This window comes from Tyto alba, unplaced genomic scaffold (assembly GCF_018691265.1).
Source record: "Tyto alba isolate M040663 unplaced genomic scaffold, T.alba_DEE_v4.0 Super-Scaffold_2, whole genome shotgun sequence".
NCBI classification, from domain to species: Eukaryota; Metazoa; Chordata; class Aves; order Strigiformes; family Tytonidae; genus Tyto; species Tyto alba.
In genome coordinates this window covers 37,993,397-38,005,882 of record NW_024881282.1, presented here as the reverse complement: position 1 = coordinate 38,005,882, position 12,486 = coordinate 37,993,397, and the positions used below count along the sequence as shown (strand labels likewise).

General features: G+C 36.2%; 1 protein-coding gene across 2 annotated transcripts in view; it reads left to right on the top strand.

Annotated features, from left to right (window-relative positions):
- SCYL2 (SCY1 like pseudokinase 2) overlaps nt 1–6,965 on the top strand; it is a 42,908-nt gene extending 35,943 nt beyond the window's left edge. For both annotated transcript variants that reach the window (XM_042792466.1, XM_042792465.1), the window contains 2 exons: nt 267–386; nt 983–6,965. In XM_042792466.1, the coding sequence (XP_042648400.1) occupies nt 267–386; nt 983–1,633 (771 nt within the window). In that variant the 3' untranslated portion in view covers nt 1,634–6,965. The remainder of the gene's footprint in view (nt 1–266; nt 387–982) is intronic.
- The last annotated feature ends 5,521 nt before the right edge of the window (nt 6,966–12,486 follow it).

The following is a 12,486-nucleotide window of genomic DNA, read 5'->3' as shown; positions in this document are numbered from 1 at the left end:
TCTGTTGTGATACCTCTTTATTTGAGATGTGCTCAAATTTCTCATTATGCTACTTTTAATATTGTATTTATTTGCTTTAAGTATTTTTTTAGCAATATGATAAATATTCTAATAGATTTTGTGCTTATCTGCTTTCTCTTTTATATAAATAATATGTATTGTTCTGCCACATATTATTGAAACTACAGTGCTATTTATGAAATAAAAATACCAATGTAAGAATAACCATTCTGTGCAACTTAGTGTCAGTATTTTCCCTTTTAAAGGCATCACTTACACTTGAAGAGAAGCAAAAGTTAGCTAAAGAACAAGAACAGGCACAGAAACTGAAAAGCCAGCAACCTCTTAAGCCGCAAACAACTGCAATAACACCTCCATTGAAGCAGGTGAGAAAGAGCAAACTACTGCAGTGTTTCCATTGGACCTGTGATGCTTTTTCCATTCAAGTGCTGTATGCATTTAGCATTTTTTTTCTCCTGCAAGTCACCTTTGTTTTCACTGGTAGTACAATGGCACAGCTGAGAAAACCCAAAATTTTAATCTGTCTTCCATTTGCATCATTACCAATATTTCCCGCTTTTTACATTGCGGGAGGAATTTCCAAAGGAATAATTATTATTGGAAGGCCATTGTTCTAGATAAGGAAAAAGCACATATTAAAAAAGGTTTTGCTCTGAAGAGTTTATTAACTAAATATATAAAGGGCTTGGGGGTAGGAATGGGGCATGTAAACAAATGTCACAGTAGTACTTAAATTATTGTCTTAGTTGTCAGATTAAATCTGCGTAACAATTAGTTCTAAGTAGCAAAGAAAAAAAATAACCTATTTGCTTTTGTGTATAATTGCATTTCATGCCCAATTCCATGCAGTAAATTCTAATTTCTGAAAAATGAATGCCACTTCTGCAGGAGCAATGATAAAGACTGTTGGTAGAGTGTTTGTACAAGAAAAGTATTTAACTGCATTTTGTGTATTTTGCAGACAAAAGACTTGACAGATACCTTGATAGATAATATGTCATCTTTGACTAGCCACTCTATCAACAAAGCTAAAGTTGCATCTTCAAACAGCTTCTCTTCTGTCCCTTCTATGGGTGTTGGAATGGGATTTTCATCACCTATTGACAACACAAAGAGAAATATAACAAATGGACTAAATACTGGTATGGGTTTTCAGACTTCTGGATTCAGTATGGGAGCTGGTCCCACTACTCAGAATTTCTTCAGTGGTCCAAGTGCAACAGGAGCAACCAAGATGAACATTGTACCAACTGCCAATATGCCAAATTACAGTCCTATGAATGCTGCATCTGCAATCTCTCCACTGACACAACAAAACAGACCCCCAGATATGTCTGCTTTAGATAATCTATTTGGTCCTCAAAAACCCAAAGTTAGTATGAAACAGTTGGCTCAACAGAAATCAAGCCAGTGGGCTAATCAGTTTGTACCCCCTCAGGGGTCCCCAAGTGCGAGCAGTTCTGTCTTGGGACCTCAGATGAACGTGATAGGACAGCCTGGCTTTGGTATACAGGGAAATCCTTTCTTTGCTCCTCAGAACTTCGCACAACCAGCAAACACAATGACAAACAGCAGCTCAGCTAGTAATGACTTAAAGGATCTTTTTGGGTAAAATGCTTTCTTCTTTCAAAGATTGATGACATTTGGATCATGGGTAAGCTGATTAACATCTTTTTTTGATTAGTAAAAGCATGACTTGGGGAAACATTCAACCCAGTAAAGACCTTTGCACTGGAAAAAAGACCTGATTTTCGCATTCACCTGGTAATGCAGTGGAATTGTGTACGTGCAAAGTCATCTTACATGATAAAGATTTCCTGTCTCTTTACTGAACAGCAGAGCACTGAAGGTAGAATGCATATATTCAATCAAAAAGATGCAGCTAAGTATTTCAAAATTATTCAGAAGTGTACTCAATCAACTCCTATGAAATTTCCTACAAAATTTTATTTCTTAAATTCAATAAAAATGCCTAGGGGATAATAATGCTAGTGAACAAAATCTTGCAGCCCAGTCCTTTCAGTGTCTGCTGAATTCTTCTTGATGATTTGTGTTGCCTAAATTTGGCACAAACTGTCATTTGGTCACATGACGGCTTGCAAAATATAAATTCTTACGCTGCCTCAAAAAGTTTTGTTAGCCATGTTATATAGAAAGATCTCTAACCAGTAACCATGTAAAGGGATAGGAAGAGAAAATATTTAGTATTTCTTCTCTTATAAGATAATGTGGTAGTAAACTTCAAGGCTCAGGAGGTATAAGAAGTTGGTTTAAAACTTTGTGCAAGTTTGGGACAGAGTAAGAACACTGCTTCAGTGGTCATGCTGGCTTACAACCTGTTTTATAATGACAGATACTTGTTACCGGCCCCATAGCAAAAGCAATATACCACTTAAGCAGGATTTTAAAATACATGTGGTGGCTTGATCACATTTATTATATATTCCAGTGTTTTGGCTAATTTGATACTGCTTCTAACTGATGTGAAAAAAGAGTATGAGTGGTTATGGAACCTCCTATAAAGAATGTAAAATTCGGATGTTGAGTGCCTCAGCTGTGTAACTAAGCAGTTCTGTGTAACTAAACACACACTCTTTAGTTGCACAGAAGTATCTTAAATTACTTCGTAGATTTTTGGCTCTGTTGAGGAGATGGAAAAGGATTGCCTCATACAAGTTGCACATGGCTGTGTGGAAAAGCAGACTGCTGTAAATTGCCTTGACTAGAATAAACTATTTAATTTTAATTTTAACTCAAGTCCTTATGAAGGATAGATGAATATGAAGTGAGTATTCAAATACAGATTTGTAAGCTCTAGAATATATGGGAAATAAACAGATATTTCAGATCCTTTTTATTGTATTACTCCAAATTTAATAAAGCTCTCCAGAAAACCAAACAGTAGTTTCTTCTACTTCCCAGAAGATGTATGTTCAGCTTGCCCATGAGAGAATCTCTGCTCTGTCAGATACCACTGTTGGGTTTTAACTTTTTCTTTCCTAGGAATTTCAAGAGCTTTCTTACATAATATTTTGAAGACTATAGCTGGTTATTTTGAGAAGGAAAGAGCTAGTTACCTTTTTTTATGGAAAGCCTACATGCTTTATTTTTCAAAGCCTTTCACTGAAGAAATTGTTCTTTCATTTGCTGCTTAAGAAACCAAAGGGCCTTATGCTGTAAATGTGACTTGTATTTTGTTATATTTCCACAGTTCTAAGCAGTAATAGCATTAAGCATATTTCTTAAAGAATTGTTTATGTATTATAGCTGCTGCCTTAGTCCAATTATTTTAAAATACCTGGGACCAGTGAAATTGTGGTTTAGAAAACAATACCTAACACATTGTGATGCTTATGTGCTGTTAATATTCATGATAAACATTGTAGGTTATGTTAAGATATCTGTGTAAACTTAAGACAATACTGGAACTGTTAAACTATTTAAGTTCATTTACAGTTACTAGTACTGTATACTCTCAATCACACTAATGTCTTCTTTTATGTCAACTTTTGAAAGCTACTTTTTGTTAGGGTAACTTAAGGCAAGCCTTTAAAGAATTACTTGAATCTCTATTCCTCTAAATTATTTGGAAAATAAGTTTATATTAAAAATAACATCTGTTAGGACTCTACAATGTATTAAATTAATACGTCCACGGTAAAGGCAGTCTTAAATGTCAGTGTCCTGATCTGGGGTTTCAGTCACTCATCCCCCCGGACCTGGAGCTTTTCAGAACTGGATTTTCATTTAACCTATTGGAGGGAAAATTAACTGAAAAAAAAGAAATCAAATTTTATTTGCTAGACCTCCTAAACTGTGGGGTTTGCATATGTACTTTTGGCATGGACTATCTGAGACTAATTTGTAAGAACAAAGTAAAAAAAAAAAATCCTACATGTTCAAATTAAGAAGGGCTCTTCTATGCAGTGGTAATGTGATGGAATAAGATCTTTATCTTGCTCAAGTAACATGATTTTTTTTCTACTTATATTTGAGAACATTATTGATTTCTCTTGTTTGCTGCAGTTTTCAGAGTGACCAGAGTAGAAGAATAACAATAAAGAAAACTGAAAATGGTGCTTATGAAAATTATAACAAAATTTCCTAGGTATTTAAAAAGTAAAGAATTTAAAACTACCTTCAGTTAAAATGAGAGGGTCAAATCCCTCTTCCTTGTAGATGCTTCCTGCTTAGTGTGTCAGGAAGCTGAATGGGTGTGAAGTTCTCTAATTATTTCTTCTCAACCTAAAGAGGAGTTACAACAGGTAAGTCAGGTGCCATTTGGCTCCTGCTACAATAGTTTTTCTGTAGGAAGCCTTGTCCAGTTGATCTCTCCACTTACAAGCCATCATTCTGAGACCCTGCAAGAGGCTGGAAGACTCATCTTGTGGCCAGAGTGAATACCATTGTTTGAGAGCAACAGTTGTACTTCACATCCAAGTTGTATGGAAAGGTAAAAGAGGAAGGGACAGTGGTACAAAATATGGACATTCCAGGGGCCTTCTGATTTTAGACTGGTGGAAAGCAGTGTTAGACCTAGCTGGGCCTGAAGGGGCTGTCTAGCCCTAACGCAAAAGAAAATGGAGACCACAGGTTTAAAATTGGTATCTGATTAAGAAATTGCAAATTCTGTTATTGAAAAAGTAACCTGACATAAAATAAGTTCTTTTAAAATGCCTTGGACAACACTATAAATTACACAAAATTTCTGCCCTTTGTATTCAATGTGATTTAAAGGAAAAAATATGGAAGCCTGGCAGGTTATATCATCATCTTACAGCCTCCAGCCTGTGCGCCCACTGTACTCACCCACTGCAAGCAGATCTTTATTCCACTGTGGAAATTTAGAGCAGGGTCTGGGTTGAACTGCCCAGCCCACCTGGTTTAACTTTACATTCATTTGTAAAGGAGAGGTAAAGAGAAGGGACTATGTTCCTATTCTTTAATTGATTTATGTGTAATATGTTTACTACAAAAGGAGAAAAGAAGTGGAAATAGATGTACATCTTAAGTATAAGCATCAGTTGTGCTTTGGCTGGTCTGGTGTATGCTAAGTGAATGTGACTGCACCAAGACAGCAGTGTTTTCCATATTAGAGTTGTTGGTTCCATTTAATTTTAAGTATGAAAGTTTCTGAAGCATCCTCTGAAAACTCAGTCTTAGGAAACAAACTAATCCTGCTAAATGGAAGGATTGTATTAAAGAGTCTTGAAAAACCTTCTCTGCTGGGGCTGATGGAAACTACTGTTACAGATTAGTTCATAAGCCCCTAGATCTGGCTCTCTTAAGAGGAGAGAAACAGAGAAATGGCCCAAGTGTCATTTCAAGGATGGAGGAGGGAGCAGATTTTCTGTTCCTTTTCATCACACAAGTGTTGCCAGTAAGGCACAGAACAGCCTGTGGAACCTGCTTATGCAGGAGGACAACAGTACCAGAGGAGTCTTTGGAAAGGTAAAGGAGTCCACCAGTGATTTGGAAGATGGGGAGAGAAATTTTACTGGAAACATGGGTAGAATGCCCTAGTTTGTTTTAATGAAGTCTTCTTCTCTCAATGATGATGTGAATTAGAAATGTTGTGGGGAAGTTGTGGCCTTACAGGTCTGGGCAGATGCCGAGTACCCCAAGTAGAAGGCTGAATTTTTGGATGTATAGGTGCACAACATTTCAAGCCTTATTTGAAACTTTCCTTTTCTGTTATATTTTTGTCTTTCTAGCAACACCTGTTTCACATTTATGTGGAACATCAACAAATACCCTGATGGCCTTTTAAAGTAAGAAAATGTGTGTTAACTATTGTATTATAACCCCTGTTATAATGTTATCTATGTCTGTAGATAGATAAGTAAGTGTGTGTATAGATTACACGATTTTAGATTTTCAGTTCAATTGCACCAAAAGAGCAAAGACTAAATGAGAAGTTAGACTTGAATCAAATTCCATAAGGCTTTCATACAGGTTAACAATTATATGATACTTTTGTTACCTATTATAAATGTACATGCTTAGTCTACCTACATCTACGTGACTTAAGCAGAAAAGGAAGGTTTTTAAAACATAACTTGATGAACACTGGATCGCTCATTGCAGATGAAGTTTTTGGACTTTAGAGTGACCTTTGTTTATTGATTAGGAGTTTTTTTACTGGGGGTGGGTGGGATATCACTGATTTGTGCCATTTCCAGTGAAAGAACTATAGGTAGGGGGGAGTACAGAAAAAATACCCTGTTGTATATGTGACCCTTTTTTGTTCTTTGTTAAGAGATATGCTGCATTTTATATACTCATTGTGAACTTTAACTACGAAATAGCTGTGAGGAAACCTATCTGGAGTATTTCAGATGAGTTAGATGATTTTTCAAGTGAGGTCCTGCCTTGTACCTTACTTTCTGTTAGGTTTCGACTGCTTTATAAGGAAATTACACGAGGCAGTACTACCTTGTATTTATACACCAAATCCTCTTGCCTTCCAGGCCTCACGCTTGTATCAACAGAACAAATAAGCCCCTGAAGTTGTATTGTCTTTAAGTTCTCTGAAACACTTCTAAGTGCTGTACAGATTTCTGAGATGAAGTTGTAAATCAAAATGTGTTATAGTGAACTCAGGCCTTGTGCAAAATATTTAATACTTGTTTATTTGTCTAATTGTACACTGTCTGTACTAGTGGCAGTTTTATGTTTTGATTGTAAAACATTAAAATTCTCATGAGATCTATAAAGTAATGCTACTGTAGTGTCAGCTGTGATTCATAAATAGAACTGTCATAGCATGGCATTAGTGCATATCTGGTTTATTGGACAGCTCTTCAAAAACAAATTTATTCTTCTATCAACTTTTAGATCAGTTACTTTAAAAATATGTAAAAGGTACAGTGACAGTTTCAAGAAATTCATATCACTTTGTACTCTGAATGAAGTTGCCTATGGAAATAAATGAACTTTTCATATTTTCTTGTTGGAAGATATTTTTATTTAAAAATTCCATAAAATAACTAACAGTAACTTATGTAGAAAACTTTATCACTGTATATTTTGTTTGAAATACATTTTATCCCACATAATTTTGAGTTCATTTCTTAGAGTGGTTGCTGCCATCCGGACGTTGTAAAATGTGATAACATATTGACTGCATGCAAAGAATAAAAGTCCTGGGGAAAAACTGATGCACTAAATGTCTCTAAAATTAGCATTTACTTTTTCTGAAAGCGCACTAAGCCCATGTCAAAATTTGGGCTTCTGACACCACATAGTGATCTCAGTTTGCATTTTCACTGCTCATTTACCCAGAAACCTGTCCTTTCTCTAAACCTGGGTTTCAAGATGCTCTGCTTTGTTAGGCTTAGTTTGCCATCACTCGGAAGGAAGCTAGTTCTCAGCTTTTTGTATGGTATAAATTGATCAAGTATGAGACGTGAGATCTGATCTGCTTAGAAGCCTCACTGTTGCTGGAAATGGCATGGGAGGATAAAGTAAAAGAAGAAAGAGATTGATCAGGTGGCTCCAATTCCCTCTTCATTTGCATTCACTGAGGATGACAGCATCCCCATTGCTCCCACAGCTGTATCCGTCAAGGTAGTACAGCCCTGTGATATGCCAGCTTTCAGTCAGTAGTAGCAGAAGATAAAAGAGCGGACTTTCAGTAAGTTAGAGACATACTTCATGGCACCCTGCTGGGAAAATGCCAGCCTGAAGTTGCTCAGCAGATCCCAGTCTTGATCTGACTTGAATGTATTTTACTGTGGTAATGTTCTCTTTGTCTCATCCATTTCTGGACGTTGGTAGGATCCATAACTGTTACCTGTACATTAAGCAAGAAAGTCTCAAGTGCTGAAATGCAGATTTCTGGGTTAGTTTGATGTGGTTTAAAGCTCACAATTTCATAAACTCTTTCATGAATTTAGGTAACTCGAGTCTTCAAACAGGGAAAGCTGGAGGTCTATGCAGTTCATTGTTCTTTGCCTGGAATACTTTGATATTGGCAGCTAATTGTCTCTGCTTCATCACTTAAATATTTCTAGTCCCTCCTTTAGGTACATCATACACCAGAGCTTTGGGTTAATCCTTTTTTCTATCAGTGTTTGTAGAGCTGTGTTACCCTGTCAAGTTTGCAGTTGTGAGGAGCGCAGCTCCGTAGGTGTAGGAAATGAGCTGTTTGTGGGGACTTAGGAACCGTTCATTCAGTGTTCTCTTCCTGTTGCAGGACACAACTGCGCTTTTATCCTGCACCTCAGAAGCTCCCTGCACTCACATCACCAGCTGGAGACCGCTACAGTTGCTCAGTAGATTGGAAAACTGAACTCTTAGTGTGACAAGGTGGATCCCTATTTGTTGTGCTAAACTCACCTCCAAACGTATAAACCAGGAATTCAGGCATAAACTCCTACCCATGCACAAACCCAAGAGCAGCTAAATAAATACTAGTTATTCAAGCTCTAAAAAAAAAAAAATCAAGTATTTTAGGCATAAATTTTAGCATTAAACTATAAACTTAAAAAAAAAAATTCATTTTTTCTTCTGTAGGACACCTGCCAATGAACTACATTATTATAGCTCCAGTGCAGTTTATTACTGCAAATTAAGGCAGTCATGGATGTGGAGCATCTGGAAACTTAGAAATGACAGAGATTTAATGGCCTGCCTATATCTACTTACCAATTTTTAAAGGGTTTCTTTGGTCAGACATTTTGCTTGTGCCTTAATCATTATTTGGCCTTTTAAAATGGAATTTCTTAAAATGCATCACCTTTTGCACAACATTCAGAAGACTAGGTTTCACACTGTTCTGCAATAATTAGCCATTCAATTCAAGGATGATCAAAGCAGAAGCTCCATTTGAAACTACATCAATGAAAACATTATTATATTTCAGCTGAAAAACAAGGGTTTTGGTGTTGGGAGCTAAAGTTACTACAAAGGCAGTGGTTGTTCATGTCTGTCTCCATGTCTCCTTAATGCTAGCTTGAAGCTATGGTTTGTAAGAGTAAACAAACCCAAAACTTTTAAATGCTTCCTTCCCATTGAGTGGCTTAAGAATGAGATACCACAAGGAGGAATAACAAACAGAAAAATCAAATACTAGAGAAGAAAACTGAAAAAAAAAAATAGAAAAAAGAAACCAAAAACTAGAAAAAATATTTCTGCTTCTGCTATGCTGATAAGATAAATGCTTACCTACAGCACCAAAGCTGTAAGTGCTTAGCTGGTGTCACAGAAGTGACTTCAAATAAGTGTAAATAAACAAAAATGCTAATGAAGCAATCAGGTACATCTGGAACTAGAGCAATAAATTTTATCTAAAGAATCTATCCTAACATGGCACAATGTAGATTTTTAAACATTTTTTTCTTAAAGAATTTCTAAAAATAATTGTGTTTTACAGTGATTGAGTCTTACAATTGTATATTACAAAATCGGAGCAGGAGAATCAGGAAAAATAAAATTACACTAAAATGTAGCTTTCATACATTTGTTGTTAAACAGGAATATTATATGTAACCTTTCCCCAAAAAGCTTTATGCTACAAAGCCTGGCTTTACTTGGTTACAAAATAGAAACAAAAATCTATCTAAAAAATTAAAAATATAATTTAAAATATTTGGAACACACTGCATACAATTTTGATGCCAGCTGTGCTCAAAGCCTTGATCTGTTGTATAAAACAAACAAGAGAAATAGTTTTTGATGTGGATTTCTGACTTGATAGATACTAAATGCCATTTCTGCAGTCTGAATGGTTTCAATATAAAGTACTAATGTATTTACATTATCCCATGCAGGATTAAATTATTGTTTAATCTGTTCTTTTTTTATTATTTGGCAAGCAGGAAACTTTAAAATCAGTTGAGTTTTTGGTAGTTTTGATTCTGCATATATGTTTTATGTTTCCTAAAAAATTAATTACTTGATTGTTACTGACTGATAACCATTATACTCACTGCCACATTTTACAAATCAGAACCATACAGTTGAAGCTCTTTGATTAAGCAAGCACTATAAATATTACTTAAGCTTATCAGATCATTAACTGGCTACTGGGTAGGAGGTGTTTCCTTGTTCTTTTCATGACATAGATAGTACAAACCCTTCATTTTTCTGCACATTGGAGAAATTAAATAAATGGAGTTCTCTTCACACATAATTGCCATCTTAATCAAACTCAATCCCATGTATAGCCTTTCTTTTGTTGGAATTTTTCTTAGGACTCTGTGCCTGCTACTTTTCCAGGCCCTTTCTGGTGCAGCCATCTCTTGCAGATGCTCTCTAGCTTCAATTTTCTTCCTACATCAATGCCCACAGGCAGCACATGGCCGTGTAAAATCATAGAAGGGCAAAAAATGTTGGAGGGCTCTGATGATTTTTTTTCTGTTGATACCCTGTAAGAGAATGCTGAATTTGGAATAGCCTGAGCTTTATGCCTGTTGCTCTTCAGCTGGAGATTGTTGCTTTGCTATCAGGGACTGCATCAGGGAACCTAGCCTGAGGCTCTACATCTCTGCTTGCTGGTCCAGCTCCGGGAAGCTGCCAGACTGCGATGGAGGTGGCTGAAGAGTGGGCACGTGTCTCCTTTGCTACGGGCTCTATGGGCAGCATGAGACTGCAGGCAAGTGATCCAGAGGGTTACTGAATCCAGATCACAGAGGAATTAAAAAAAAAAAAAAAAAAAAAAAAAAAAAAAAAAGGGGGGGAATGGAAACTGTCATCTGCTGAAATGACAGAATATCCAGTGCCAGCCCCACAGCCATGGATCTGTTTTCTCTGAAGCAGTATTCCCTTCCCATCCGCTCTGTTTAAATTCCTAAATTGCCTGTGCAGAGGGTGCTGGATGCTGCTGCTGCCTCATGAAGGAGGTTAACTTCTCCTGACAGCTATTGCAGCTGCTGAAGGGCAGCTGCTTGAGCTCAGATTTAGTTTAGTCATAACACACTAATTGGAGTGTTTCATTTCAGTGTGTTTAATTTTGTTAGAAGTGACCACATGCTTAGATTGAATGCTTGTGATTAGAAAGTTGAATAAATTACTCCTTTTTTTTTTTTTTTTTTTAACTCCCCTGATTTTGCTGTAGCAGACAATTTCTGGTGAAAGGTGGGTAAAAGGCCTAGTATAGAAAACTAGTAAGAGATTAGATTCATAAAAAAGTAACTTTATTAAACCTGTGTGTTTTAAAACAAATTTATTTGAACAAAAGTATTAGTAATAACAAGCTCTGTCCTGAACTGTGCATTACTGGTCACCATGCCCTTCGGGATGCCACAGTTGATGAATTGTATTCTTCCTCAGATCTTTTTTATGCATGCATTGAAAATGAAGAGAAGGGTTTGCTTCTTCGGTGTTGCTCAGTAAGTTAACTTGAAAAAAACTAAAGTTTTGAAATGGAAATACAGCTAGTCTTCCTTCTGCTCTTTCAAAAAAAAATGCAACTGATGTTAGCTGTTAAGCCAGTGATTTCAGCTAGTTCAGCATGAGTATTTTTAAAAGTCTGGCAAAAAAAAAAAGTTTGCATTTTTTTAATTTACAGATTGTGAGAGATTACATTATATTTAGTCACTTACATAGGTTGTCAGCACTTAAAATACTAATTTTAAGCAGACTTATTTTGCTCAGCGAAACAAAAAGTTGACTTATCATTTTAAGCTGTGTCTCTCTCTATGCCATAATCAATTTTTTAATGAGAAGGGGCTATATAAAAGATATTCTGGAGCTTATTTTATTCTAAAATAAAAAATCCTAAATGCAGTTCAGCACAAAAACAACTCCCCCTTCCAAGGAAATTGTAGCATATGTAGATTTTCAGCTCTGTTTTTAGGATTAATGTGACTGCTCAGTTATCTTTCTCCCTCATTCCCTCTCAGCCCTTTGCAACTTCGAGCCTACTGCCCACTTTCAACCCTTGTCTGATGAAAGTGTGATTAAAATACTAAAAGTAAGGAATTAATGTAAGTTTTATGAAAAACATTGGCGCATTAGAGGGACTGACTTTGCACTTCAAGTGAGGGAAGGGCTGTAGAGCAAGATAGCTCCTATTAGACAGTAGAAAATTCATGTAAGGGATAGCCCCAGGTAGGCAGGTTTTATGAATTCTGATCTTCACATAGTGTCTGGTTGGGATATTTACTTACATATTCCACAGGTTTGTTTTTTAACAGTATTTAAAAGGAAATAATTTTTACTTTAACTTCTATCAAGATGCTTTCTTTTAAAGTGTTCAGATCTGGGACTAGAGGACACAATGAACTACATATTAGAATTTGGTGAATCAATCTAGTAAGAGACTGTACTCACAAGCCGTGCATCACCACAGATAGTTTTGAATAGCATATTATGCATGTACTGCCTGGCATAGATTATCTGTTAAACACGGAGAGAAGACAATACCAAAGACTATTCCCCTTTAAAATGTATTTTCCTAGTGAGGGCAGAAAGGAAACCACAAATTTGAAGAGATGGAATGACCTTTTGAGTAACTTGTAA